We start from the raw sequence: 25,324 nt of genomic DNA, 5'->3' as shown, positions 1-25,324 counted from the left end.
GGGGCAGATTACTAAAGAGGAGGGATAATAGTCAAGGGAGACTTCAATTTCCCCGATATCTGTTGGAACTCAAACACTGCCAAGATTGTAAGATCTGACAAATTCCTCCATGTTCTTGCTGACAATTCCATTTCCCAGATGGTGCAAGAAGCAACAAGGGAATAATCTATTCTGGACCTGGTCCTCACCAACAGGGAGGAACTGATCGACAAAGTGGAAATTCTCAGAAACTTGGGAGGAAGTGATCAAGTTCTCCTGGGTTTCAGGATACAGAGGCAAGGGAAAACTGACTGTCGTTGGACACACACTCTGGAAGGCAAATATCAAAAAGCTTAAGGAGCTATGGATGAGATCCCATGATCATAAATACTCAAAGAGAAACAAGTCCAAAATGAATGGGTGTTTCTACAAGGAGAAATATTGAAGGCCCAAATGCAGACAATTCCAACAAGAAAGAAAAGTAGGAGGCATCTAAGGAAACTTTTGTTGCTGCATGTACAAGAAGGGCGTGTATAAGAAATAGAAGAAAGGGGAAATCACAAAGGAGTGTACACAAGTAGCCAACAGTTGCATTGTGAATGTCAGGCTGGCTAAAGCTCAGAATAAGCTCAGGCTTGCAAGAGGTTAAACAATAGAAAAGGTTTCTTTGGCTATGTATGATGTAAGAGTGCTAGGTCCTCTGCATGGAGAAGACAGAGAAATGCTATTGGGTGACAGAGGGTAGGCAGGACCAATAAACACCTACTTTGCCTCTGTCTTCACCCAAAAGGAAAGTGATGCCCAGCCTGGTGATAACAGAATAAGTGATGTAAGGAGGGAGCAGCAGCCCAAGGTAGGAAAAGAGGTAGTAAGGGATCGCCTAGCTACTTCAAACAAATTCAAATCTCCAGGGCCTGATGAGCTGCATCCGAGGGTACTAAAGGAGCTTGTGGATATAATCTCAGAGCCTTTGTCTATGATGTTTGAGAATTTGTGGAGAGCAGGTGAAGTCCCTGCAGACTGGAGATGGGCACGTGTTGTCCCCATGTTCAAAAAAGGAGAAAAAGAAGACTGTTGACTCATGTTAAACTTGTGATTCACCAAGACCCCTAGATCCTTTTCACATTTACTACTAGTAATAGTAACACTCTTATTTTGCCTTGGTCAGACCCCACCTTGGTTTCAGGGACTAGCTAGCTGAGGAAGAGGCCTCCAGAGAAAGTGGAGCCCAGGACAGTTTGGACCCAGGTTCATGATAGTGGGAAACAGGACAAACCTCAGAGGAAGAGAAGGGCTGGGAAATGTTGGAAGGTGAAGAACAGGGGTAAGCCAGCAGATGCACCAGCCTTGAGCGAAGACAAGACTCAGACTTAATGGAGGTGGCACCAACTGATAATGTGTCTGTTGAAAGCCTGCCAGTTCTCCCTCTCCCCCTAAAACTAGGCGGTTTCTCCACATCAGAGAACAGAAAGCTAGACAGAGACAGAGAGAATCCCTTAGCTCTTGATGTAGGGAGGGATCTGACACATAGAAAACAGACCATAGTGGGGAGAGTCTAGTATCTCTGAACCACAGCTTACATGAGAGAGCATATCTCATGAATTTTTGTATATTTCTGTTCTGATTTCATAATAAAACTGTTTGCTGCATGTTCACTGTGTGACCTTATCGTCTTCACTGAACTGTGCTATGCTTCAGTGTTCCAGCCATGATACCTGGAATAATGTGTCCAGTTCTGTGCACCATAATTTAAGAAGGATGTTGACAAGCTGGAATGTGTGCAGAGGAGGGTAACCAAGATGATCAAGGGTCTGGAAACCGAGCCTTGTGAGGAGCAGTTGAAGGAGCTGGGTATGTTTAGCCTGGGGAAAAAGGAGACTGAGAAGAGATACGATAGCCATCTTCAAATATCTCAAGGGCTGTTCCATAGAAGATGTAGCAAGCTTGTTTTCTCCAGAGATTCCTGCTTTAATGGCACTGGAATGGATGACCCTTGGGTCCCTTCCAACTCTATGATTCTATGAAATGCAAGGCCAGGAGCACCACACTCATATGTCCTTGCATTTAGGTGCTCTGGGCAACACAAATGGCTCCAGCAATGCTTTCCTGCCTTCTTCTTTCTCCTTCCCTCCTCAGTGGGTGTTGGTTGCACTCCCTCCCTCTCCCTTCGCCAGCCCAGTGGCAAGATGCACATTGACGTTCCTTCACTTACCATGAAAAGAAGGAGTTGCTGCTGCCGCTTCTCCGAGGGAACAGCCCGGGTGTCGCTTGCCTCCCCATGCACCCTTCTCAACCGCTGGGCTCACAGGGGCCAGGGCACAGGCCTGTTGTTTCCTTCTCACGGCGCCCTCCAATTGGACGCAACAGCTCATGGTGCTCTCCCTGCGGACCCAGCACCGCTTGCAAAAGCAGTGCTAGGCTTGCAGGGCCAGGGCACACACCTGCTCACAGTGCCCCATGAGCCCTGTGTCTTTTTTGCAAGTCTTGTAAAGTAACACTGGACCCACAGGGTGTCTTGAGCATGCCTTGCTTTGCATCAGTGGGGAGGGGTCGTTCCCCTGGCGCACACCGCCCCTGGCCTCGCCACCACGTTGTGCTCTGTGCATGACCTGGGCACAGGCAGGGGATGCCCCACCGCTGCCTGGTTGCTCTCTCTCATAAACTCGTGCCCGAGGCCTCCCCCACACCACCCTGGGAAGCAGTGCTTGGAGCAGTGGGGTGGTTATTGCAGTACAACCTGTTGCCATTTTCTCACCAGTGTGATAAATGTGTATTTGGCTTGGACACTGACATGCTAGCTTTCTATGTGCGGTTATCCAGTCCCCACTTGCAGTCTGATGGGATAGAGAGCCCACATGCAGGTTTAGTGTCCCATGTGAAAAATAGGCTGTAGATGGTCACACAATCTAGCTCAGGGGCTGACATGTTTGCTCCTCCTTATCTATTTGGCCATATTTTTTTTAGATGAGCAAGAGGGCAAACTAAGTTGCAGAAAGGTTGTTCAAAAGACAGTACTTAAGTGCATGCAAGAGGCAGAGAGAGAACACAGACCAGAGGCACAATCTTTATTAGCATTTCTTCATCTGCAGATGCGAGGTTTGGTTTTCTTTTCTCTCTCTTTTTTTAAAAAAATTAAAATAATTCATTTTAATGTATGTGGAATGTGCAGCGGAGCTGCATTAATTTGCACTAATGATCGAGAGATCCACTGAGATTAACTGCATTTTTGTAAATTAGCAAGGAAGCAAATAAACACTATCATCATAATTATCATTCCTCCCCCTCTTTCCTGAAAAAGCAAGCAGTGACTGTTCTGCAAACGCAATTGTTACTTATTGCTTGTGGATCTGGCACGTGTTTTGTATTTAATTATTTATGAAACTTCATTTTATGGATAATAATTATTCTGCAGCAGATTTTGGTCAAATAAAGTGCTAGGGGCAGGAGAGGGGTTCAGAGGAAAGGACTGCTTGAGGTTTGGGTTGCACAATAGTGTAGCTTAGCATTAATGTACAGTATTAAGGTAATGCTTAGAAATCCTAGTTGAAAGCAGAACATCATGGAACCAAGTAGGGCATCCAGAAGTCTCTTTATGCATTTCTTTCCTGATGCAGAGTAATCAGTGACTGCAAAGTTACTATTTACTTACGTGGTATTTTCAGGCTTGCTTAACCCAAGGGTATTTTCAGGCTTGCTTAACCCACTGCCCTTGGTGCTTTTTGCCATTTTATTTATATACGTATTGCATGCCCTTCATCCTAAGGTTCCAGGGTGGGTCATGGATCATCACTTCCTTCATGACCATCCTTCTGCAAGACAAGTGGACTGCCTGATAAAAGTATGCTTCAGACATTGCATGCATGTCGTGTTCTGTACAAAAATGGTGCCTGAAGGCTGTGTACTTCCATTTTTGAGCACCTTTTCAGTGGTTCCTTAATTTTGACCACTGTTCTCTGCAAATCCAATAACCTTTGACTTGTTGCATGCAGAGCCTACCCTCAAAGGATCCTAATTTGGCCCATGAGGCTGTCTTGCCCATCCGCCACGTACCTGATATCTGACATCAAGCATGGGGCAGGTAAAGACATGACTGCAAAGGAACACTCAGTCTTAAAGTGTGCTCCTGATTGTTGTCTGGCAAACAGGGCTTGCATTCATAATCTTTTAAATATGGTACCAGATGCAATCCCCACTGGCACTTGCCATGTGGAAGCTGTGGTTTTGCACTTGGCACTGATCGCCTGATTGACACTAGCTAAAATCCTCTTTTAGTAGCGTTCTTCCTTTGCAGCCCAGCTTGAGATCATGAAGAGAGGAAAGATGTGGGAGTGTACATAAAGTGCACTCTCAATTCTTTCCTTTTAACTTGGGTCACCTAATGCCATGGTGATGCCAGGTGACTGAAAGCTGGATGGCCCCACTCACCAGTCAAAGTGGCTCACAGTGGTGGGGTAGCTGAGGATCTTGCTGGCCTAAACCATTCTGCCTATTTGCCTTCCCTAACCTGGTGTTCTTCAGCCCTTTGGACGACAACTCTTGTCAGACTAGACAGTTAGCCATACTGCCCAGGGCCAATAGTACAGAACATCTGGAGGTCACCGGCTTCGGGAAGATTGCTATAAATGCCTGCAATTTTCAGACACCCTAATGAGAGTTGCGTCTCATATGGTTCAATGAGCTTTGTACTATTAACCCATATATCAGGATTGAGAGATAGTAGGAGAACCTGGAGGAAACAACATCCCTCCTCTTGCTTTCACTGCTGCTGCTTGGTTTGCCCTCCCCCCACTCCTCTTGACTGGGAAGGGGTAGGATTATGTTTAGGCAGATGGTCTGGAAGGCTTCTTGGGATGGTGTGGGACTGATAGGGTGGAAGGAATCTGGCAATTATTATTTGGCTCAATCTTTGAACCAAGCTGGAGAAGATTGCAAGGACCTTCAAAAGCTTGTCTTTCATTTATTGTGTGGTTTTTCCTAGCTCAGGGAAACGGAACTCTGTGACAGGAAGGCAAAATATAGCCACAGCTTGAGTATGGGGATGCAGAAAGGGAACTTGGGTGAAAAGTATTGCAGGAATGCTCTCATGCTGCTCCAGCAACTCCATGTAACCCTTTGGAAATTCAGGTTAAACAGCATTCATTGGCTGAACTGGCTTTTGCTTGTTCAGGTGAGAAGGTGGCCAACATTAGTGATTGCAGTTGATGCTGCATGACCTGGGTTAGTCAGATTCTTCATGATCAGGAAAGAACATCTCGGCAGAAAATTTATTGAAACAGCCCCTCTTGCTTGTTGTCAACTACTGAACTGCATGAGGCTTTGGCAAGAAAAGCAAAACTTTCATGAGGCCAGTGATGGTACCCCAGTGTTAATTGGGGTCTTTCTCTCCCACACACTCACCACATGACCTGGAGCAGAGAGCCGATGAACCCTGAAGAAGAGTCATCCTAGTTCTTAGGATGTGACCTTCTCTGAAGGAATCTCCCCTTTCCCTCTTGTGAATATGCAGGTGCAAAAAGGAACTGTACACAAGTGTGTGTGCACCCACCCACCCACACAATTCTTAGAGCAGGGCCAACATGTGTCCTCATGTTATTATTCTGTTGCCCTCTTTCTTTTGGTCTGGTTTCCCCTACCTCAGGTCCTCAGCTGATGGACAACAATTCTCATACTCCCTGACCACTGACCTGCTGGGTAGGAATGACAGCTTGCTGTCCAACAACTTCAGGGGACCTAAGTTCTGGGAAACCTATTCCAGGAAGGCTTACTGCTCACTCATGTATGTGACAATGAAACCATGTTTGAAAGCAGTCTCTGTGTATTCACACCTCTCTCCCTATGACACATGCAGTTTTGATCTTGGTGGTTGGGTTCTTGACTGATGGGGGGGGGAGAGAGAGAGACTTTCTCCCTCCTGTCTGTTGACAAAGTAAAGGAATAGAGTAGAGGGCCAGCATGGTGTAGTGGTTAGAGTGTCAAACAAAGACCAGGGCTCAAATCCCCACTTGATAATGACTCTCACAGGGTGACAGTGGTCCAGTCACTGTCTTTCAGTCTAACCCACCTCACAAGGAGAGGATAGCCATATATGCCACCTTGCGCTTCCTTGGAGGAAAGGCAAGATCTCTACCACGATAGTGCTAGTAGCAATAATAATAGTCTCTGGATAGGTGTGGTGCTACATTAGCACACTTTCATTGTTGTGTGTGCTTTTAAACCGAGTAGTTTTTCTAGTTATTGTTCATGCTTTGTGCATAATGTGTAAAAGCAGCAAATTTTGAAAACAAAATGACAAAAAATCAAGTGATCCATTGCCCAATTGTGTGGACCAAATTAAAGAGAAATATTTGAGGTATTTCAATATTCACTCTGAACTGTACTGCCATATTATCTTGGGAGACCAAGAAGTGGAACATTTATTTTATTTTTTAAAAGTACCACACTAGTTGCAATGGACCTTGGTCTTATCTGAGGGTTTTTGACATGTCAAAAGGCAAGAAGCTATGATTGGTTACCAATCGTAGTTACCAAAGGGCCCCCCCCTTTTTCTACAGCTTTTCATGTTTCGTGGTGTGAGCCTGGTTTCAGATCAAATCTTAAGCTAATTCAAGTAAGCACTTAGTGGAACGTGGTAGTGCATATTTTAGTCAAACAAAATATCTGCTTGACAAAATTGCTGTTCTCTCTCTCTCTCTCCCTCCCTCTCCCCTTCCTTGGAACACTAAATGAAAACCAGCTTTGAGATGAAACTATACAGAAATTGAACATTCTTCACTGTGATTATTTTTTATGCACAGGAAGTCACATACTTTAAAGTTAGAGTTCCCACAGCAATTGTAACTCTGCCCTCTTGTGCATATTCTATATCTTTGGAGTACTTGTATCTGCTATTAAAAGTATGCCCTTTGTGTATATGGTTGGTATAGTACCTAATAAAGACATACATAATATACGCTTTGCAAAAGGAGGCTGACTTCTTAAAATACCTGGCAGAGAGATAACCCTTTTGTTAAAGAGCACTATGAATCCCATTTCATCTCTAGGTTTAAGAAGGAAGCACGGCCCAAGGGATATTGAATCATAATTTTAACAGTTCCCAAAGGTCATCTGGTCCAGCCACCTGTATTGCAGCAATCTCAACTAGATCATACATGACAGATGGCCATCCAACCTCTGCTGTAAAACCTCCAATGGAAGTCTGTTCCATTGTCAAACAGTTCTTACTGTCAGAAAGTTCTTTCTAATATTTAGTCAGAATCTCTTTTCTTGTAACTATTCCTCATAAGACCTGGTTTACAAACCCTTGATCATCTTGGTTGCCTTCCTTGCTTGCCTTCCAGCTTGTCAATATCCTTCTTTAATTGTGGCACCCAGAACTAGACACAATATTCCAGGTGTGGTCTGGCCAAGGAAGAATAGAGTGGGATTATTACTTCCTTTGATCTGGACACTTCCTTTCCTCCTTTCCTTTCCCTTCTCTTGCTGCTGCATCACACTGTTGCCTCATGTTGAGCTAAATTAGTGTGGTAAGTAGACAAAGCAGAGGTCAAAGGCACAGCAGGTTCAAGGCATGACTAGGCACCTAAAATGTTGTTGCAATGGTTGACATGCTCCCAGGATCCCTGCCATAAAGGAGTGGGAAGTTATGGCATCAGCAGGGCAAATGGAATTCATCTTTGGACTGGGCAAGCAAACATGGACTGGGCCTGTACTGTCTGCTTACTCTAGTGCTGGCATCTCTGTGTCTTAGGTGGAGGAGGAGGAGGAGGCATCACTTGCTTGAAGACATACAGGTGATGTTTCCTCTGGAGGTGGAGACCTACCAGCAGAGCCATAGGTACGGGGTGGTGAGGAAGGCCCCCACCAGGGGGGCAGACGGGGGGGGATCAGTCTCCCGGTGGCGCAGCACTGTCTCCTGCTCTGCGGAGCGGGCCAGAAGCTCCCAGTGCTCGCGTTGGATCTGCACCTGCAGCTGCCAGCTCTTGTCGCCCAACGACATGTAGCCCAGGAACTCCTGGCTCTTGGTGCGCAGCTTCTGCACCTCCCGCTCCAGGAGCTTGTGCTGTGCCCATCGCCTGTGCTCCCAGCAAATGCGCTCCAGCTCCCCATGCAGCAGCGAGGTGCCTTTCTTCAGCGGGCAACTCCCATCATCCTTGGCACCACTCCCACCGCTGCACATCCTGTCCCGGTTGGCTGCATCTGCACCCTCATCTTCCCCCAGCGCTTACGAGGCATCCTGAGCCCTGGAGAAGGAGGGAGAAGAAGGATGCTGGAGGTCAGCCAAGAGCACAGCAGCTGCCCTACAGATCCTGACTGACCCAGGGCCCTGGGGAGCAGAGGAAGATCCGCCGCCTCTGCTCCATGCACAGAGCTCCCCACTGTTAAGCCATCAAACCAGGGGGCACTGGCCACTCAGAGGAATCAAGAGGGGCCAGAAAGCTGCCAGTGACCCCCTTTCAAAGGCGGAAGAAAATCTTCCTCAGCCAAGTTAGGAACCAAATGTTTGAGCGGCCTTTTACGCACGCTCCTGGCTTGGGGGGTGGGGTGGAGGAGGTCTCTCCAGGGTGCAGGGGAGTTGAAAAGGGGCGGCCCCCTGGCAAGAAGGGGGTCTACTTGCTGGCTGCGCTGGAGGGTCCTTTGGGGTGCCCGAAAACTTTTTGTTAAGAAATAAGAAATTAAATATTGGATTTTCTTTGAAAGAATTCATTACAAGGTAAAGTGCGTGAGGAATTGAATGGGTGGTGGTGGGGTTTAGGAGAGGTGGAAAGAAGAGCTACTTTGTCCTTGGCTAAGGGGCACAATCTGAACGGTTCTGCCAGGGGCGCAAGATCACCTAGCCACGGCTGTGTCCACCAGCAGGAACTGAGGAGAGGGGAGGCTCCCGTGGCATGAGAGGTGGGGATGTGGGCTGAGCTGGCTGAAAATCATCATCATCCCTGGAATCATCAGCCTCTAACTCCCCCCCCCCCCATCCTTCATCTCCATCTGATCAGTCATCTTCATCTGAGCAGCGAGTAAGCCCCACCCGGCATAATCAATCACATGACACAGTGCACACAAACCATTTGAATGGCAATGGCCATCAACTGGGGGTGGGGTAACCCCCCTCAAATATTTTATGAAGTTGGTTCCTATGAATCCCTCCAATATGTCACAAGAAACCATGGTTTAACCCTGGGTAGTGCAGTGGGTGGGAGCAGCAGGACCAGAGGAGAAGCATTGTAACCGCAATCTTCATTCCAAAAACTTGCTTTATTGCTCTTTCATCCCATGGTTTGGCTGTTATCTGAGAATCTCTGTGTGGAATTATGTAAAGCACCAGCCATGCCTGGACATCACACTGGTAATAAATAATCTTTAGGGAAACTAGCCTATGTATGAGTTGCACCATGGGCGTAGCTACGATTAATGGGGGGGGGGCAGAACCAAGTTATCTGCAATGCAATTGGTCAGTTAGTTAAGTGTTTTTATTGATTTACTTGATGGGGAGTACAGCTGCCCCCCCCCCCATCCATTGGTTATGTCCTTGAGCTGCACACTTGTGCATGCAGTTTAAGCAGCTCTCATTTCGCCCCCCCTTTCCTAGTGTGGGGAAACAACTCAGGCAGCAGCTTGCTTAGTGTTATTTACAAGCCAGTGTTCATTTTCTCTCAAAACAAACCACAAACAGAAGGCATAGCTTGGCTTCCCACTTGTGGTTTGCTTTGGAGAAACCAAATACAAGCACCAGTTTGCATGCAGTGGTAAACCAGCCATTCTGTGAGTTACTTTCTCTGCTTGGGTAGGGACTGCTTGACCTGAATGCAGCTCATATACAAGCTAATATTCTTAACAACAGTTTGTGACCAGCATTACCTGCCTAGCAGTCCACTGTGTCCGCTTGAGGACTTGAAGTGAGGATTATGGATGGAGAATGTTTTTGGCTAGATAAGGGGAATTCTTAAGAGAAACAGGCCTGGGGTTTGTTACACCAGACATTCATCACCTCTGTTTAGCATTTCAGCAGCTAGTGGTGGTGAGGAGGATTTCTTTCCTTCTCTTTTCCTTCCAGGGCTTATAGAACTGAGGCACTTTAGGATTACAGAGGCTTCAGAAATGACAGGAATGCAATGAAGATGGTGATGAATGACAGTCCATGGAGAGGGGAGGAGGAGGTATCCACAAGGATTTCACTGAGATTGGCAGTAGCAAGTCCCCTATTTATCATCATTAATGACCTGCAAAGAAGAATAAACAACACATTATATTTCGTAGCATGTTACACAGGGAGGTGCTCTTGGGAGGAAGACAGCAAAAAATGCAGCAAAAAAATGTATTCACTCAATATTGTAGGGCACCAATGTAGACCTGGAGCTTAAAAATATTTTTCCATATTAATTAGCTAACAAGAATGCTCTAAATTAATAATAAAGAGCATCAACAACTGAAAGATCAGAGCATTCAGCAAAATGGACCTCATTTTAGCAGAATCTGCCTCTATGGGAAGACAGCTCTTAAGTTCATTTCAGAAGATCAAACTTTTCCATTTATTGCTATATCATGCTCATGGAAAACATTTAGCTCATACTGCTGCAGTTCGTGCTTAGCAAGCCGAGAACAAGCCGTGGTTGTAGGTCATGGTTTGATTGGAATGAGACAGGCCACAATACAGGTTTTGACTTGATGCAAAGCAAAGGCTTATCTTAGGGTAGTACATCAGCAGCAAGACTAGCAGTCACAGTTTTGCTTTCTTTACCTATAAACTGTTTCCTCCAGGAGAATCGGCAGCTGTATCAAACAACCCTCTTGAGCCCCCAAAGGAATATCTGCACCTGGGTGTCAGTTGTCCAAAACATCTGGGTTCCAAGTGGAGTCGGTCCCCCCTCTCCCCGTGACTGTTGAATGCTAGTGTGTAGTAAGAACACTGTATGGGCAATGGGAATTTGAGGATGAAGAGAAATGGGCATTGGTTTCCTGTTGGAAGATCCTTGGCTGGCCTTATTATTTATCTAGCAGTACACACATTAAACATTGAACACCCGGTCTCATTCTCCCCCACCCCTAGGTTAGGTAGCAGTAATTATCCCGCTTGCCCTTTTCATTGTATGTCCCTTATCCCTAAAAATAAAACAAAATATGAAAATGAAAAACAAAGGGGAATCGAACAAAATCACTTCTGCCTCAATGCAGTTGTGAGCAAATGTGCTGAATGAGCTTTTTACTAAGCAAGCAAACAAACAAACAGTTGTTCAGGTTGCAGAAATCACTCCAGTCCCACAATTGTTGTCTTTGGTTGCAGAACTCAAAACCTTTTAATCTGTCTCTGTTTAATGCCATAAGCATGTGCATACTGACAATGGACTGTGAGAAACATGGATTTGTGCTCTGCTTACCTTGGGACAAGGTTCTAGGTACTCTTTAAGAGGCCCAATCTGCATTCTAGATACTCTTCTGAGTGCTCCATGCTTTGTCCTTCTCTGCCAGTGCTTGTGTGGTTTGGGGACACCACGGAAGTATGGCAAAAAGGCTATCTATTATGCAAGAGAATATGCATGTTCACAGCTCAGAGGATTAAAGGCCTGTGTTCTTATCACTGCAGAACAGAATATTATAAATCCTGTCTTAGAATACTAAATCCCCCCTGGATGTAGCCATTGTTTGGGAATATGGGGTGAGGGGGGAGCTTGGAGACAGAAATAATCAGTTTGGAATGACACATTGTCAAATAAAACATTTCACATATTATCCCTTTTCCTTCCCCTTTTCTCTATCTGGTGCTTTTGGTTGGACAATTCATAATGAAAAATAGATTAAAACAAGCCCTTTCTGAATCCCTCCGAAGTTTGACTTTTCAGAAAGATCTTTCTTCTCTCTGTGCATTTCATGTTTAAACACTGGGCTGCTGGTGTAGGGGTCACTGACAGAAAATAGGCAGCTGAAAATGGGCAGTGTCTGTAAATGAAGCCTCTAATTCTTCTTTCTGGGGCTTGTTAACTTGTTTATCCTTTGCAGGGATGTGGAAACTTAACCTCTGCTCCGTTTGAAATCAGCTCAGGAATTATGGGCTTTCTTGACAGGTTTCTGAAGGAAAAGTATGTCTCTGTTCTTGAAGTTCTTTCTCAACTTCCAATACTGACTGAGCTTTAATGATACTTTGAAACTTTTGTTGTAAGGAGTGAATCATGCACTGAAAATTTAGGTTTGTGCAATTAGTTTAAAGTACTCTTGCCCCAGTGCACTAATGCTGTGAACACACTCACGTTCACTCTGCCTCTGTCCTCCCACCACTGCTTTGGGAAGAGGTGTACACATCATCACAATCCATATCTATCCTGTAATTGTCCTCTCATTTTTAAATTACGGTAGATACTGCATTTTGATGTGCTTTCACCCTAACCAGCTTCAATCCAAATTGAGAAAATAATGACCCCTCTGTGCTTTAAGCCAATAATGTGCACACAGCCCAAATCCACTTAAAGATAAAAGAAAATGACTTTTGTGTTCCAAAATGCCAAGAAGATGTACTGAAACTTGTGGGATTATTGAATTATTAACGGGGAGGTGTGCAACCACCCCACAAGTAAATGAGGACTAATGCTCCTTGCAGTACACTGTTCTTCCAAACAAATCAGAAGAAATGCTCAATGAAGACTGGATATAATCTAGCATGCATGTAAGTAAATTGGAATGATTGCTGAATAAACAGGTCATGTGCAGAAGCCCTAAGTTTTGATTTCACTTCATTGTCAAAAAGCACCAACTTTAATTACTTTCCCTTGGTATAAGTTACCTCAGTTGGTTAGAGTGTGGTGCTGATAACACCAAGGTTACAGGTTTGATATCCATATAGGAGAGCTGCATATTCCTTCATTGCAGGGGTTGGACTAGATGATCCTCAGGGTCCCTTCCAATTCTATGATTCTAATAGGGTTCATGTTTTATAACCTTGTCTTGTTTAACTGTTATTTCTGTTATTAACTGTTTTGGTCACTACTTCCCATGCATTCATATACTTGTTTGTTTGTCTGTACAGTGGTGCCTTGCAAGACGAAATTAATTCGTTCTGCAAGTTTTTTCGTCTTGCGAATTTTTTGTCTTGCGAAGCACAGTTTCCCATAGGAATGCATTGAAACGGTTTCCCATAGGAATGCATTAATGGTTTTAAGAAAAAGGAAACAAACTTGCAAGACGTTTTCATCTTGTGAAGCAAGCCCATAGGGAAATTCGTCTTGCGAAGCAACTCAAAAAACGAAAAACTCTTTCGTCTTGCGAGGCATTCGTTTTGCGAGGCATTCGTCTTGCGAGGCATTCGTCTTGCGAGGTACGACTGTATTTGTTCAACCATGATCTATAATGGTATATATTCATAATGTCACCAGGTCCTGTTTGATCACCTTGTATTTTGCAGAATCTTGTATAACCTTTTTTGAAAATTATAGATGGGGTGCTAGGGGAGGGGCAGTATCTCTGGTGGGGGACATGATGTTCTCCTTCTGGGTAGTTCATCCACCACTGGTCCCCATCTCCTGCACTCAGCTCTCATCTGTGGCTCCTGGAAGCTGTCAGCATGTGACAGCGCCCACACCCTGGGAACAGCTTTGTCTTACTGGCTAAACCAGGTGTGGGTGGCCAATGGGTCTCAAACCCTCAGTGAGTTAGAGACATGTCCTGCATGTGAAGGCAGGCTCCAGAAGACTGAGCAGATGAGACCAATAGTGGGTCCAGCAGTCAAAAACGCAGATTCTACACAAGATGAGGGTAGGAAAATGAGAAGGTAGCCCATCTAGGAGAAGGAAGCCTTGTCGAACATCTTCGGGAGAAGAAAAGCCTAAGGAGTAAAGCTTACACAAATCCAGAGTGGAGTCCCTAAGGTGGTTGGATGGTGTTTTGTATGCCTCCTTCCAGCAACTCCTGTATCCAAGCCAAATGTATTCCTTTCCTTTCCTTTGGACCACAAGGGCGTCTTGTCGCCTGGGCAGCCCAGGACCTCCATACACACTTCCCAGGCTTGCGCCCCAGAGATGTCACTTTGGTGTTGCAAATGCAGCAAAAGCAATTGGGGGGGCAGTTACAAGTTATAAGCTCAACCTGGGTGGTAAGGTATGAGTGCTACGGGTTGCCTCCATTGATGGGAGAGAGGATTGTGACTCACTGGTCAGCTACTGCCTGCCTTAAGCTGGGCAGCCCCCGGTCAATAAAGTGCTGACCCACCATGGTCCACCTGCTTCTGTGGGTGCTTGGAGCAGGCTGAACTTCTGCACCATGCAAGAAATATCTATCATCTATCTATCTATCTATCAATCATCTATCTATCTATCTATCTATATCTATCTATCTATCTATCATCTATCTATCTATCATCTATCTATCTTTCTTTCTTTCTTTCTTTCTATCTATATCTATCTATCTATCATCTATCTATCTATCTATCTATCTATCTATCTATCTATCTATCTATCTATCTCTATCTATCATCTATCTATCATCTATCTACCTACCTACCTACCTATCTATCTATCTATCTATCTATCATCTATCTATCTATCTACCGTATTTTTCTTTCTATAACACGCAGATTTTTTCTCCTAAAAAGGAAGGGGAAATGTCTGTGCGTGTTATGGAGCGAATGTGTGGTCCCTGGAGCCGAAAAATCAGGCAAAAATCAAACCGTGCTTCACAGAGAAGGGAAACCTGGAAAGAGGAAGTTTCTGCTTTCCTGCATTCTGCCTCAGGGTCTTACTGCCCACCCCCTCTGTTTCGTTGCTGTGTTTGCTGAAACGGAACAAAGAGCAGGGAAAGCCCCTCCCCTCCAGGCAAGAAGAGGGGAAAGCAGAGTGCCGTTCCTTCCTCTCTGTGCTCCGGTGCTGCTGAAAACATGCAGGTGGGAGACACACACACACACACAGAGAGAGAGAGAGAGAGAGAGAGAGAGAGAGAGAGAGAGAGAGCTGGCTGGCTTGGGTAGGTGCGTGGGGGAAACTTTTGCCTTCCTTTCCTCCCTCCCGTTATAACCCACTCCTGCATTCTTAGCCCTTCTGTGTTTTTCCTTCCCTCCCCACTTAAAATGTGGTTAAAAAGCATGGATCCACATGGATCCTCAGGATTTTTGCACTGGGTCACCCCAAATTCACCATCAGAGCACATAGCATGTCCATGGCTACAGCCTGCCCCCCAAAAATCATGCACCCACTGTTGCCTGGGGCTGCAATGGTGCAAAAATGTGGTTAAAAAGCATGGATCCACATGGATCTTTGCATTGGGTCACCCCAAAATTCACCATCAGAGCACATAACATGTCCATGGCTACAGCCTGCCCCCCCCAAAATCATGCACCCACTGTTGCTTGGGGCTGCAATGGTGCAAAAATGTGGCTAAAAAGCATGGATCCACATGGATCCTCAGGATCTTTGCATTAGGTCACCCCCAAATTCACCACCAGAGAACATAGCATGTCCATGGCTACAGCCTGCCCCCCCAAATCACGCACCCACTGTTGTCTGGGGCTGCAATGGTGCAAAAACATGATTACAAAGCATGGATCCACATGGATCCTCAGGATCTTTGCATTGGGTCAGCCCAAATTCACCATCAGATCACATGTCTGTGGCCACAGCATGAAGCACAAAAATGATACATCCACTGTTTCATTCAGAATGTTTTTTCCCTTGTTTTCCTCCTCTAAAAATGATGTGCGTGTTATGGTCAGGTGCGTGTTATAGAGCGAAAAATACGGTATCTATCTATCATCTATCTATCTATCTATCTATCTATCTATCTATATCTATCTATCTATCTATCATCTATCTATCATCTATCTATCATCTATCATCTATCTATCATCTATCTATTTATCATCTATCTATCTATCTATCTATCTATCTATCATCTATCATCTATCATCTATCTATCTATCATCTATCATCTATCTATCTATATCTATCTATATCTATCTATATCTATCTATCTATCTATCTATCATCTATCTATCTATCATGTATCTATCTATCACCTATCATTTATCTATCATCTATCTATCTATCTATCATCTATCTATCTATCTATCTATCTATCTATCTATCTATCTATCTAATCTATCTATCTTCTATCTATCATCTATCTATCTATCATTTATCTATCATCTATCTATCTCTCTCTCTCTCTCTCTCTCTCTATCTATCTATCATCTATCTATCTATCTATCTATCATCTATATATCTATCTATATCTATCATCTATCATCTATCTATCATCTATCTATCATCTATCTATCTATCTATCATCTATCTATCTATCTATCATCATCTATCTATCTATCACAAACTTTTCACTCAGCTTCCAAGTACACCTCAGGTAGGCATACATATATTTGAGCCAATGAGGAATACTTTATTATTGGAAATGTTGCTCAGTTTAGTATAATACACCCTAGCATTTTGAACTGACCAAATCCATATGCTAAACCAAAGGATTTCAAACATTAGCATCCTTGCTACTTATTGTATTCCTTATGTCCAGAGCTGACCCTGCTACATGGTGTGCAGAAGGGAAGGGTTACAATAAGCAGTGGTGATTCACAACTGTGACAAATTTGCTCTGTTCCGGGTAGAAATCTAAGCTTGCCTTTTGTATAGCAAATGCTTGGTCTGACACCCTAAGCCCCTCTGCAACAGATACCACATTAGCTGGGTTTTCCCCCTTCCACGGCAATACACAGGAAACAACATGATTCAGGGATGAGTCTTAGGCATATATGTTAGGTAACCAGTGACATAGAGTGGGGGGTTGGGAGGGGCATTGCCCCAGGCACATTTTTTGAGGGGGCACAACCCAATACAGTTCCGTCATCAAGGGAAGCGTGCCCAGGCCTGGGCTTTGGGGCTGGAGCGGCAGTGGCAGCAGCTGCTTCTTTTTAGGGTCACCCTTGGGCCAGCTGAGAGGAAGGGGGAGGGGTCAAGCCTGACCTGAAGGCAGAAGCTTCAGAGGGGCGGTGGCAGCAATAAGCTGCAACTTGCTCCAGGGGCATTGCTGCAGGCAATCACAGCATCGGAGAGGGGTGCCGCCACTGCCTCAAACAACAACAAGTTTCATTAACAAAAAGAAGTTTGTGAAAGAGAGTCGGGTCAGGAGATGCGTTCTTTCATATAGAAGTTAACTTATCACTTAAACTAAATATAAGGATGCAACAGGCTTAAGCACAGTAGTATATTCACAGCTTTTCTTAAGCTTCCTTTGCTACAACTCCCATCAGTCTAAGCAAGCATGGCCAGTTGCAAGAGTTTATAAGAGTTGTGGTCCAGCAACCTCTGGGCAGGTGAACCCTGGCTCGTGGGTTAGTCCTACTCAGAGTAGACCAACTGAAATAGATATGCACGTCTACATTAGATCCATTAATTTCAGTTCGGGTTTCTAATGTACCATGTCTGCCTGAAGGAATTTCTGTATAAAGGTAAAGGTAAAGGTACCCCTGCCCGAACGGGCCAGTCTTGACAGACTCTGGGGTTTGTGCGCCCATCTCACATCTATTGGCCGGGGGCCAGCGCTGTCCGAAGACACTTCCGGGTCACGTGGCCAGCGTGACAACGCTGCTCTGGCGAGCCAGAGCCGCACACGGAACGCCGTTTACCTTCCCGCTGGTAAGCGGTACCTATTTATCTACTTGCCCCCGGGGGTGCTTTCGAACTGCTAGGTGGGCAGGCGCTGGGACCGAGCAGCGGGAGCGCACCCCGCCGCGGGGATTCGAACCGCCGACCTTTCGATCGGCAAGCCCTAGGCGCTGAGGCTTTAGCCCACAGCGCCACCCGCGTCCCTAGCGCCACCCGCGTCCCTAGCGCCACCCGCGTCCCGTGTACCATGTCTGCCTGAAGGAATTTCTGTATAGCACCTAGCAATTTAGACACTGGAAAAATAATGTTTTCTTAATAAGACTGATTTTTAAAATTTGGGTTTAAATGGTGTTGGAGAGTGAGGGTGTTGAACAGCTACGGAGTTTTTCTCTCTCTCTCCATTTAGGGAGGCCTGATTGCTCTCCTGTTGCTGCTGCTGGTGTTCACCGTTGCCTTGTATGCCCAGCGCCGTTGGTACAAGCAGCGCAGGATCCCGCAGAAGAGCGCCAGCACGGAGGCCACCCATGAGATCCATTACATCCCTTCGGTGCTGCTGGGCTCGCAGGGAAGGGACAGCTTCCGGAACTCACGCTTGCAAGCCCACACCTCGGTCATTGGCATGCCCATCCGCGAGACCCCCATCCTGGACGACTACGACTACGAGGAGGAGGAGAACCCCCTGCGGCCTGAGCATGGCTGCCAGGAGGACGAGTTTGCGAGCCAGATGATGCAGCCGCTGGACAGCTTGGGCAGGAGCGGGGAGAAGCCTGACTATGAAAAGAAAGGTTTGTTTCTTCCATTCCCCCTCTCCCCCACGCTTTCCCTTTGCCAGAGGCAGCCATCTTTGGAATGTGCTGAAGGGGTCATTAAAAAGTGATGGATGAGAAGGGCAGCAGCCATGCTAGGTGTTTGTTCTTCCCTTGCCCAGAGCTGCGATGTGTAAGCACAAGGGGCTGCTGCACTTCAAATGAGTGTTGAGTTTCTAGGAGCAGTTTGCTTGCATGCAAATACAGGTCACAGGCATACTGCCTTGTGATGCTGCTGACAGGTGCTTTGAATGATAAAAACATTAATCAATTCGTCTGCATGCGCATGCGTGCGTGTACACACACACACACACACAGTAAGTTAATCATTGCCTTCCATTGAGGAACCTGGGGGTTGTGTGCAGTGCATCTCTGTAGGGACTTGCCATAAGACACGTTGCAGCCTAGTACTTCTTGTGTGGTGGATATTAGATAAGATAGGAGGACTTGTCACCTGAGAAGTTTGCATATCCTTTTTGCTGGATGGAAACTTTCTGGGAGCAAATGAAGTACAGCATCTTTCAGTGTAATACTTTGCAGGCCCCTCACCTGGAGCTTTTAATCTTCAAAGCACTCCTTGAAGGAGGGAATTGTCATCTTTTGTAATAGCATAGAAAGGCAGTAAGGGAGATGGGTCATATTTCTAAATTCATGACTGAATGCTCAGGTGGATTGTGAAAGGTATTCTGCTAAGCCTCCATAGCCTTTCTTTCATTCCTGAGGGTCCCATGCTGATAAATGATTCCTGGCTTGTGCTCTTATTTAAATGCACATTGTTCCCACCACCCACTTTGTCACTGGATAAAGGCCACACTTAAATAACATGACGTATTACAAACCGAAATTTTCCATTGGGTATGCAAAAGATAAAACAATAGAGCAGCAAATGGAACTGGAAAGAGCCGTAGGAGCATAGGAAGTGTTCTTATACTAGCTTAGGCTATTTGCCAATCTATTATGGGATTGTCTGACTCACAGTGGCTGTCTTGAGGTCTTGGACAGAGAGAGGTGTTTCATCTCACCTGAAGTACGTGAGCAGAAGCAGTGACTCTGTCCTTTTGGCCCTGACATTGTCCATTGTCATCTGTTATGCTCATGGATCTGGAGCTACAGAAAGAGGGGAGAGTCATTCTCTCTCTCTCTCTCTCTCTCTCTCTCTCTCTCTCTCTCACACACACACACACACACACACACACACACTTGGAGAGCAGTTGTCCTCTTAGATAGACATATATACATCTGTCCACATATGTCTATCTAAGAGGACTGCATTCTTCGTTTGATAGCACAAGGACTCTTGAACTAGCGGGTGGGTGAATTTCAGTATTGTGCATCAAGAATCCAGCTAGCAAAACCTTGTTGTGCAGCAGATTGCACAATCTATTGTGCAACAAAGATACCAGCAACTTGCTTGTGTATTCTCTTGCACAATGTTTCATAAGTGGAAAACATTTTGTCAGTGGAACAATTATGCCGCTATGTAACTTTAACTTAGTGCTGCATTGGATACAACCCTATAACAATAAGCTTTCTTTTTCCTCCCTCCCTTCTCATCTCCCCCCCCCCCTCATGTTTTAGTTTGTAAACCTGAGGACAGTGGGTAACTGGTTTTGTAAGCTACTCTGGGAGCCTGCTAAAGAACAGGATATAAATGCTTTAAATAAATGAATAAAAGTGGGTAGCAACACAACTTTTATATCCCTTCTTAATTTCCAGAGTTCTTCACAATTGTTGTTGTGCTGAGTACCTTTTGCGAGTGGCTGCTTTTATCCCCCTTTTTAAGAAAGGGATACTGAAAGACCAAGAGTGATTCTGTGTAAGACAAGAGTGGAGCTCTCAGAACCTCATATCATCCATTACATTTCACCATGCAGCCTTAAGCAAGCCAGCATCTGTTCATCTGTAAAATACTTGTGATATGTTTGATTTCATTTTTGCATTTGAACAAGTAATGTGTTTAATTGCTGTGTGAATTAAATGTACAGTGCAAATTACAAATCCAAGTATAATTACTTTAAACCACACACAACAAAACAAAAACCTTATTTTACATTTAAAAAATTCTCATTAAAATAAGATTATGTTTTAAAACACAATGGATACACAGTTCATGGTGCACATGCTTGAGGCATGATGGAACTGCAGAGAGGACGTGCAGTGCTGAAGAGTTGAGTAGAAACATTTCCCCCCTCTCTTTATGCCTTTTCTACCTCCACATCTTGCCCCCACCTCTGCTTCTACCTGCTTATGCAGCCACCTGCGCTGCAAGTAGGAAGCCAGCCTCAGTGTGAGAACCACGTCAGCAAAATAATTAAAATCCCCTGCAGCCTTGAATTTATTGTTTCCCCTTTTTTAATGGTAGAAGGATACTCACTATATTAAAAACCTATGGAGTGGATTAAACCTCTGCAGAAATCTGATTTCTTGCTTGTATCCCTTAAAATATGATCTCTGCAGGCCTTCCACTAAAGCTAACGTGTGCTTCACAGCAGTGATCGAAGGTAGGAGAAGTCCTCCACAATTATTAACATAATCACATATTTCAGAGCAAGCGTCTGATTTCTAGACCAGTCTCCCCAACCTGGTGCCCTTTGGGTGTTATTGGTGTTGTTCGTCTCTAACTCTCACCATCCTTGACCCTAGGCCATGCTGGCTAAGGAGGATGGAAGCTTCGAGTCCAACCCAGTTTTCCATAGACTTCTCTATAGACACTCAAGCACAGTGCTATTTTTCTAGAAAAAGAGATGCCAGAACTCACTATGAACACCTCCCTTGTTCTCTTAGAATGGCAATGAGAAATGCTAGAATAGAGTTCAAGCAAGTTCTGACTGGGGAAAAAAGCCCTGCTCAAGCATGTCGATCATTTCCATCTCTTCACTAAGTTTTCTTAAAAAGGGAATCTCCTTGCCTTTCTTACTGCTGGTTCCAACAGTATGGTCTAGGGGTGGAGAACCTTCTTCAGTCTGAAGACTGCACTCTCATCTTGGAGCCTTCCGAGGGCCATATGTCAGTCATGAGTAGGGCCAGAGGCAAACGCTGGTGGAGCAACATATGCATATCTTACCTTCATACAGTAGGCTAGTTTCTACAGTCACACACCCCTCTCTATCTAAGCAAGCAAGAAGCACTGCGGACCCAGGTGTAGTGAAGCTGTGGGAGGGGGTACAGGCGGTGAGCAAAGATCATGAGACAAGTGAATGAATTGCAATTAGGCTTTACTGAGTACAGATGCATAGGTTTGGCATAGGCATTGGGCTTGCATCCCTTGATCAACCAGACTGCCTGCTGGTTAATATTCTGTCTTTTCACAGAAAAGGGGGTTGACAGATGTTGGGGGTCACCCTCAACGTAAACTTCTTCTGCTGTTCAGACACTGGTAGTCTGTCAACTGGGGTCTATCAGCCCCTGATTTGGGCTTCTGGAGAGGAAGTGTCACCCTCCAAGGGAATCTCTTGATGGGAGAAGGCAGGGGGCCCCTTTCCCCTCTGCTCCCTACTAAGTATTCAGCCCAATGCATCTTCCACCACTAGACCTGGTGCTCTTGCCAACTCATTGCCAAACCTAGAACCCCTGAAACCAATCAATGAGCTTAAACACCTGTTACCCACATGTCACTGCCTGGTGCTCACAGCTGCATGCAATCTTGCCTATTCAAGGCTCCGATCTTGTGTGAAATCCTGGGGTGCTGTATTACCAAAGCACCATGAGCCTGCACGTTCCAATGGACCCCCTGGTTAACTTTCCAATGGGCCCCATCAACTTGAGTGGGGTCTCTGCCTCCCCTCCACCTTCCTTTTGATCAGATTTCACCATATGCTAGTCATTTAAGAACAGTTGAGTTACATGGCATTCAGAAACCAAAGAGGAGCTTACATAGTACCCTTCTCATCAACTGCTCCCCTCCTCTTAACCTGAAGTGAAATTCATTCTGGCAGAAAATGACTATTAGCTCTTGCTGTTTGGAGAGCAGGATCTGGGGAGCTGGCCCAGGCTGGCTTGACCTCCTGACCCTTTTATTCCGTGCGTCTTCTACATGCCCACGCTCTGTGCATTGTGTTTAGAGGAAGGCTCACACAAGTGATAAGAATATGTGTTTTTCTTCCTTGCGCCAAACAGAAAATGCTTTCCCCAGAGTGTTTTGGCTAATGCACATTTGATTGCCTGCATTTTTAGTTGTTGTCTCTTGAAAGCAGCAACACCCATCTCTGCTTATTGAAATGTCATTAGAAAAGCATTTAATATTGTTAACCTGCAACAGAGCAATAAAATTCCTCTGAAGAAACAAAAACAAGGCATTAAAATTTTAACTAGTAAGCGAGTGCACGGTAGCAGGGAGCAATTTTATTCTATGTTCTCTCTCTCTCTGTCCCCACCCCCTTACAAAGCATTAGCTTTAATCTTTAAACACCCTGCCATGGATCGGGGCTTGGGTGGGTCTCCTCTCCAATGCTTCCTGCTGTGCTTTTAGGTCTGCCAGGGAGACCGTGTTGATATATCTCATCGTGTAAGCAGTGTTGGGGTCATGCATGGCTGAGAACCAAGGTAAAAAAAAGAAATCTGTATGAATAAAACAAAACGATAGAGGTAGCTGGGAGAGAAACAGTCAAGAAAGCAACAAGCTGCTTCAATGTGGAACAATTCCCCAGGGATGGTCTTGTCTTCTATCTGCATTCATCCCCTGAACCCTCTGCACTACTGATAAAAGGAATCGTGATGCTTCGCCAAGAGAAGCAGACATGTATTCTCAGTGCCACACTCCAGTGAGATATTGGGGGGGGGGGTCAGAATATTGAGCGTATGTGCCCGTCCTGTTTAAGTAGTAATGGTGTGTGTCGACACCAAAGTTAGATACGCCTTTAAATACAAGGAGCCGTTTATTTTAGCTGACCTTTATAGCCAAGTCAAAATTTAGGCTGCAATATCAGTCTGCATGTTCATTCAAAGGTGAATCCTGTTGTGTTCAGTGGAGTTTACTCCCACTCCCTGCTTTTGATTTAAAGCTTTTGCGCTGGGGTGGTGGTGGTGGTGGTAGGAGCCCATTTTGGTAGCATGGGAGCTCACCTTACTTTTTCAAGGCCAGAGGAAAAAGCGGTGGGTCAAGTAGTAGGTGTACTGCCAAAACAGTCAACTTAGCTTTCCTCTTCTGCTTGGCTCTAGAAAGGAAGGGGGTGAGAATTTGATTGACTGGTTGATTGGTTTTGTTTATTTATATGCCACTTTTCCACAGTGAGCTGTGCCCAAAGCAGCTTTCAACAAGCACCCACTTATTAAATTGAGTGTGTTGAAGAAATTGTTTTATGAAACATATTAATAAATTCAAGTAGGACAAAAAAAAGAATTAATTCAGCTTTGAAAAAGAAGTAACTTAGACTTATGTGCAGAGCAAAAACAATGTTAACAGACAATAAATAAAGTTCCACTGTACTGGTTCCACTGCTGGTTCTACTGTACTTAAAGGTGCCTCAGCTGTTGTTGTTTAGTCGTGTCCGACTCTTTGTGACCCCATGGACCAGAGCATGCCAGGTACTCCTGTCTTCCACTGCCTCCCGTAGTTTCGTCAAACTCATTCCGATAGCTTCGAGAACACTGTCCAACCAACTCGTCTTTCCCAAAATCAGGGTCTTTTCCAGGGAGTCTTCTCTTCTCATGAGGTGACCAAAGTATTGGAGCCTCAGCTTCAGGATCTGCCCTTCCGGTGAGCACTCAGGGCTGATATCCATAAGAATGAATAGGTTTGTAAAAGGCAAAAGATTTATACTATCTGAAGAGAAATCAGAGTATATCTGATCTTCTTGCAGTCCATGGGACTCTCAAGAGTCTCCTTCAGCACCATAATTCAAAAGCAATGGAGTGGCTTGCCGGTTCCTGCTCCAGGTGGATCATGTTTAGTCAAAACTCTCCACTATAACCTGTCCATCTTGGGTGGCCCTGCATGGCATAGCTCATAGCTTCTCTGAGTTATTCAAGCCCCTTCACCACGGCAAGGCAGTGATCCATGAGGGATAGGAGCCTCAGCAGCCAGGCTTAAATATCATTCATAGAAGATGGGGTATTCTTACCAGGGTAGATTTTTCATTGCCAAAGAATGCTGACAGCCTCAAAAGCAATCTCTCCAAGTGTTCCTATTTTCCAGGGACAGTCCCAGATTTACAGAAGCCTGCCCGGTTTCTGATTTGATCCCAGAATGCACCGCCTTTCCTTAGGATGTCCCTATTTTTGTCAGATAAATGTTGGGGGGTATGGAGTTAGGCAAGCCCCAAGCGAAGGAGATGAATAACTTTACAACCTTTAGAAGACATCTGAAGATAGCCCTGCATAGGGAAGTTTTTAAATGTTTAATGTTTCATTATGTTTTTATATATGTTGGAAGCCGCCTAAGTGGGCAAAGTATAAATAATAAAATTATTATTATTATGGAATAAGATGTCCCTATTTTCATCAGAGAAGTGTTGGAGTGTATGCAGAAGGAAAGTTTCAGGGGGACCATTTGGGTGAGTCTTCTTCACCAGTCCAGCTTTCCCCTCAAAGTGCTGCAAAACTGTAGGATCCTGGGCTTCTTCTTGCTCCAGGCTGGAGAGGAAGGTCGTGGCTCCTCCCACCACCCTCAACAAAGGGTAATGATAATACTTGCAGGAAGGGTGCTGAGCAGAAACTCTTTCTTGAAAATCTTGGTGTCCTGCTTCTGTGAAAGCTGTTGCAGTTTCCTCTTCAGGTTTTCAGAAATAGGTATACTGGATTCTGCTCATTTTCCTCTTCCTGCCTCTTGCCTGTTTCTACCTCTTCTCTTGATTTTCTTTGTGTAAATTATTTAGAACGGTATAAGTCTGCAGGGATGTGGGTGGCGCTGTGGTCTAAACCACTGAGCCTCTTGGGCTTGCCGATCAGAAGGTCGGTGGTTTAATACCCGTGGTGGGGTGTGCTCCCATTGCTCGGTCCCAGCTCCTGCCAACTTAGCAGTTT

At 45.1% G+C, this 25,324-nt stretch overlaps 1 protein-coding gene and 1 long non-coding RNA gene across 3 annotated transcripts in view; one reads left to right on the top strand and one right to left on the bottom strand.

Moving 5' to 3' along the window:
* Window positions 1-25,324, top strand: part of ASTN2 (astrotactin 2) — a 672,988-nt gene that overhangs the window by 207,471 nt on the left and 440,193 nt on the right. For both annotated transcript variants that reach the window (XM_082208795.1, XM_082208796.1), the window contains exon 3: window positions 17,965-18,343. In XM_082208795.1, the coding sequence (XP_082064921.1) occupies window positions 17,965-18,343 (379 nt within the window). The remainder of the gene's footprint in view (window positions 1-17,964; window positions 18,344-25,324) is intronic.
* Window positions 1-25,324, bottom strand: part of LOC309524411 — a 409,164-nt gene that overhangs the window by 84,475 nt on the left and 299,365 nt on the right. The window lies entirely within an intron of this gene.

Source organism: Podarcis vaucheri (assembly GCF_965113315.1).
Source record: "Podarcis vaucheri genome assembly, chromosome: Z".
Classification (NCBI taxonomy): Eukaryota; Metazoa; Chordata; class Lepidosauria; order Squamata; family Lacertidae; genus Podarcis; species Podarcis vaucheri.
This window is presented reverse-complemented; position numbering and strand designations above follow the sequence as displayed.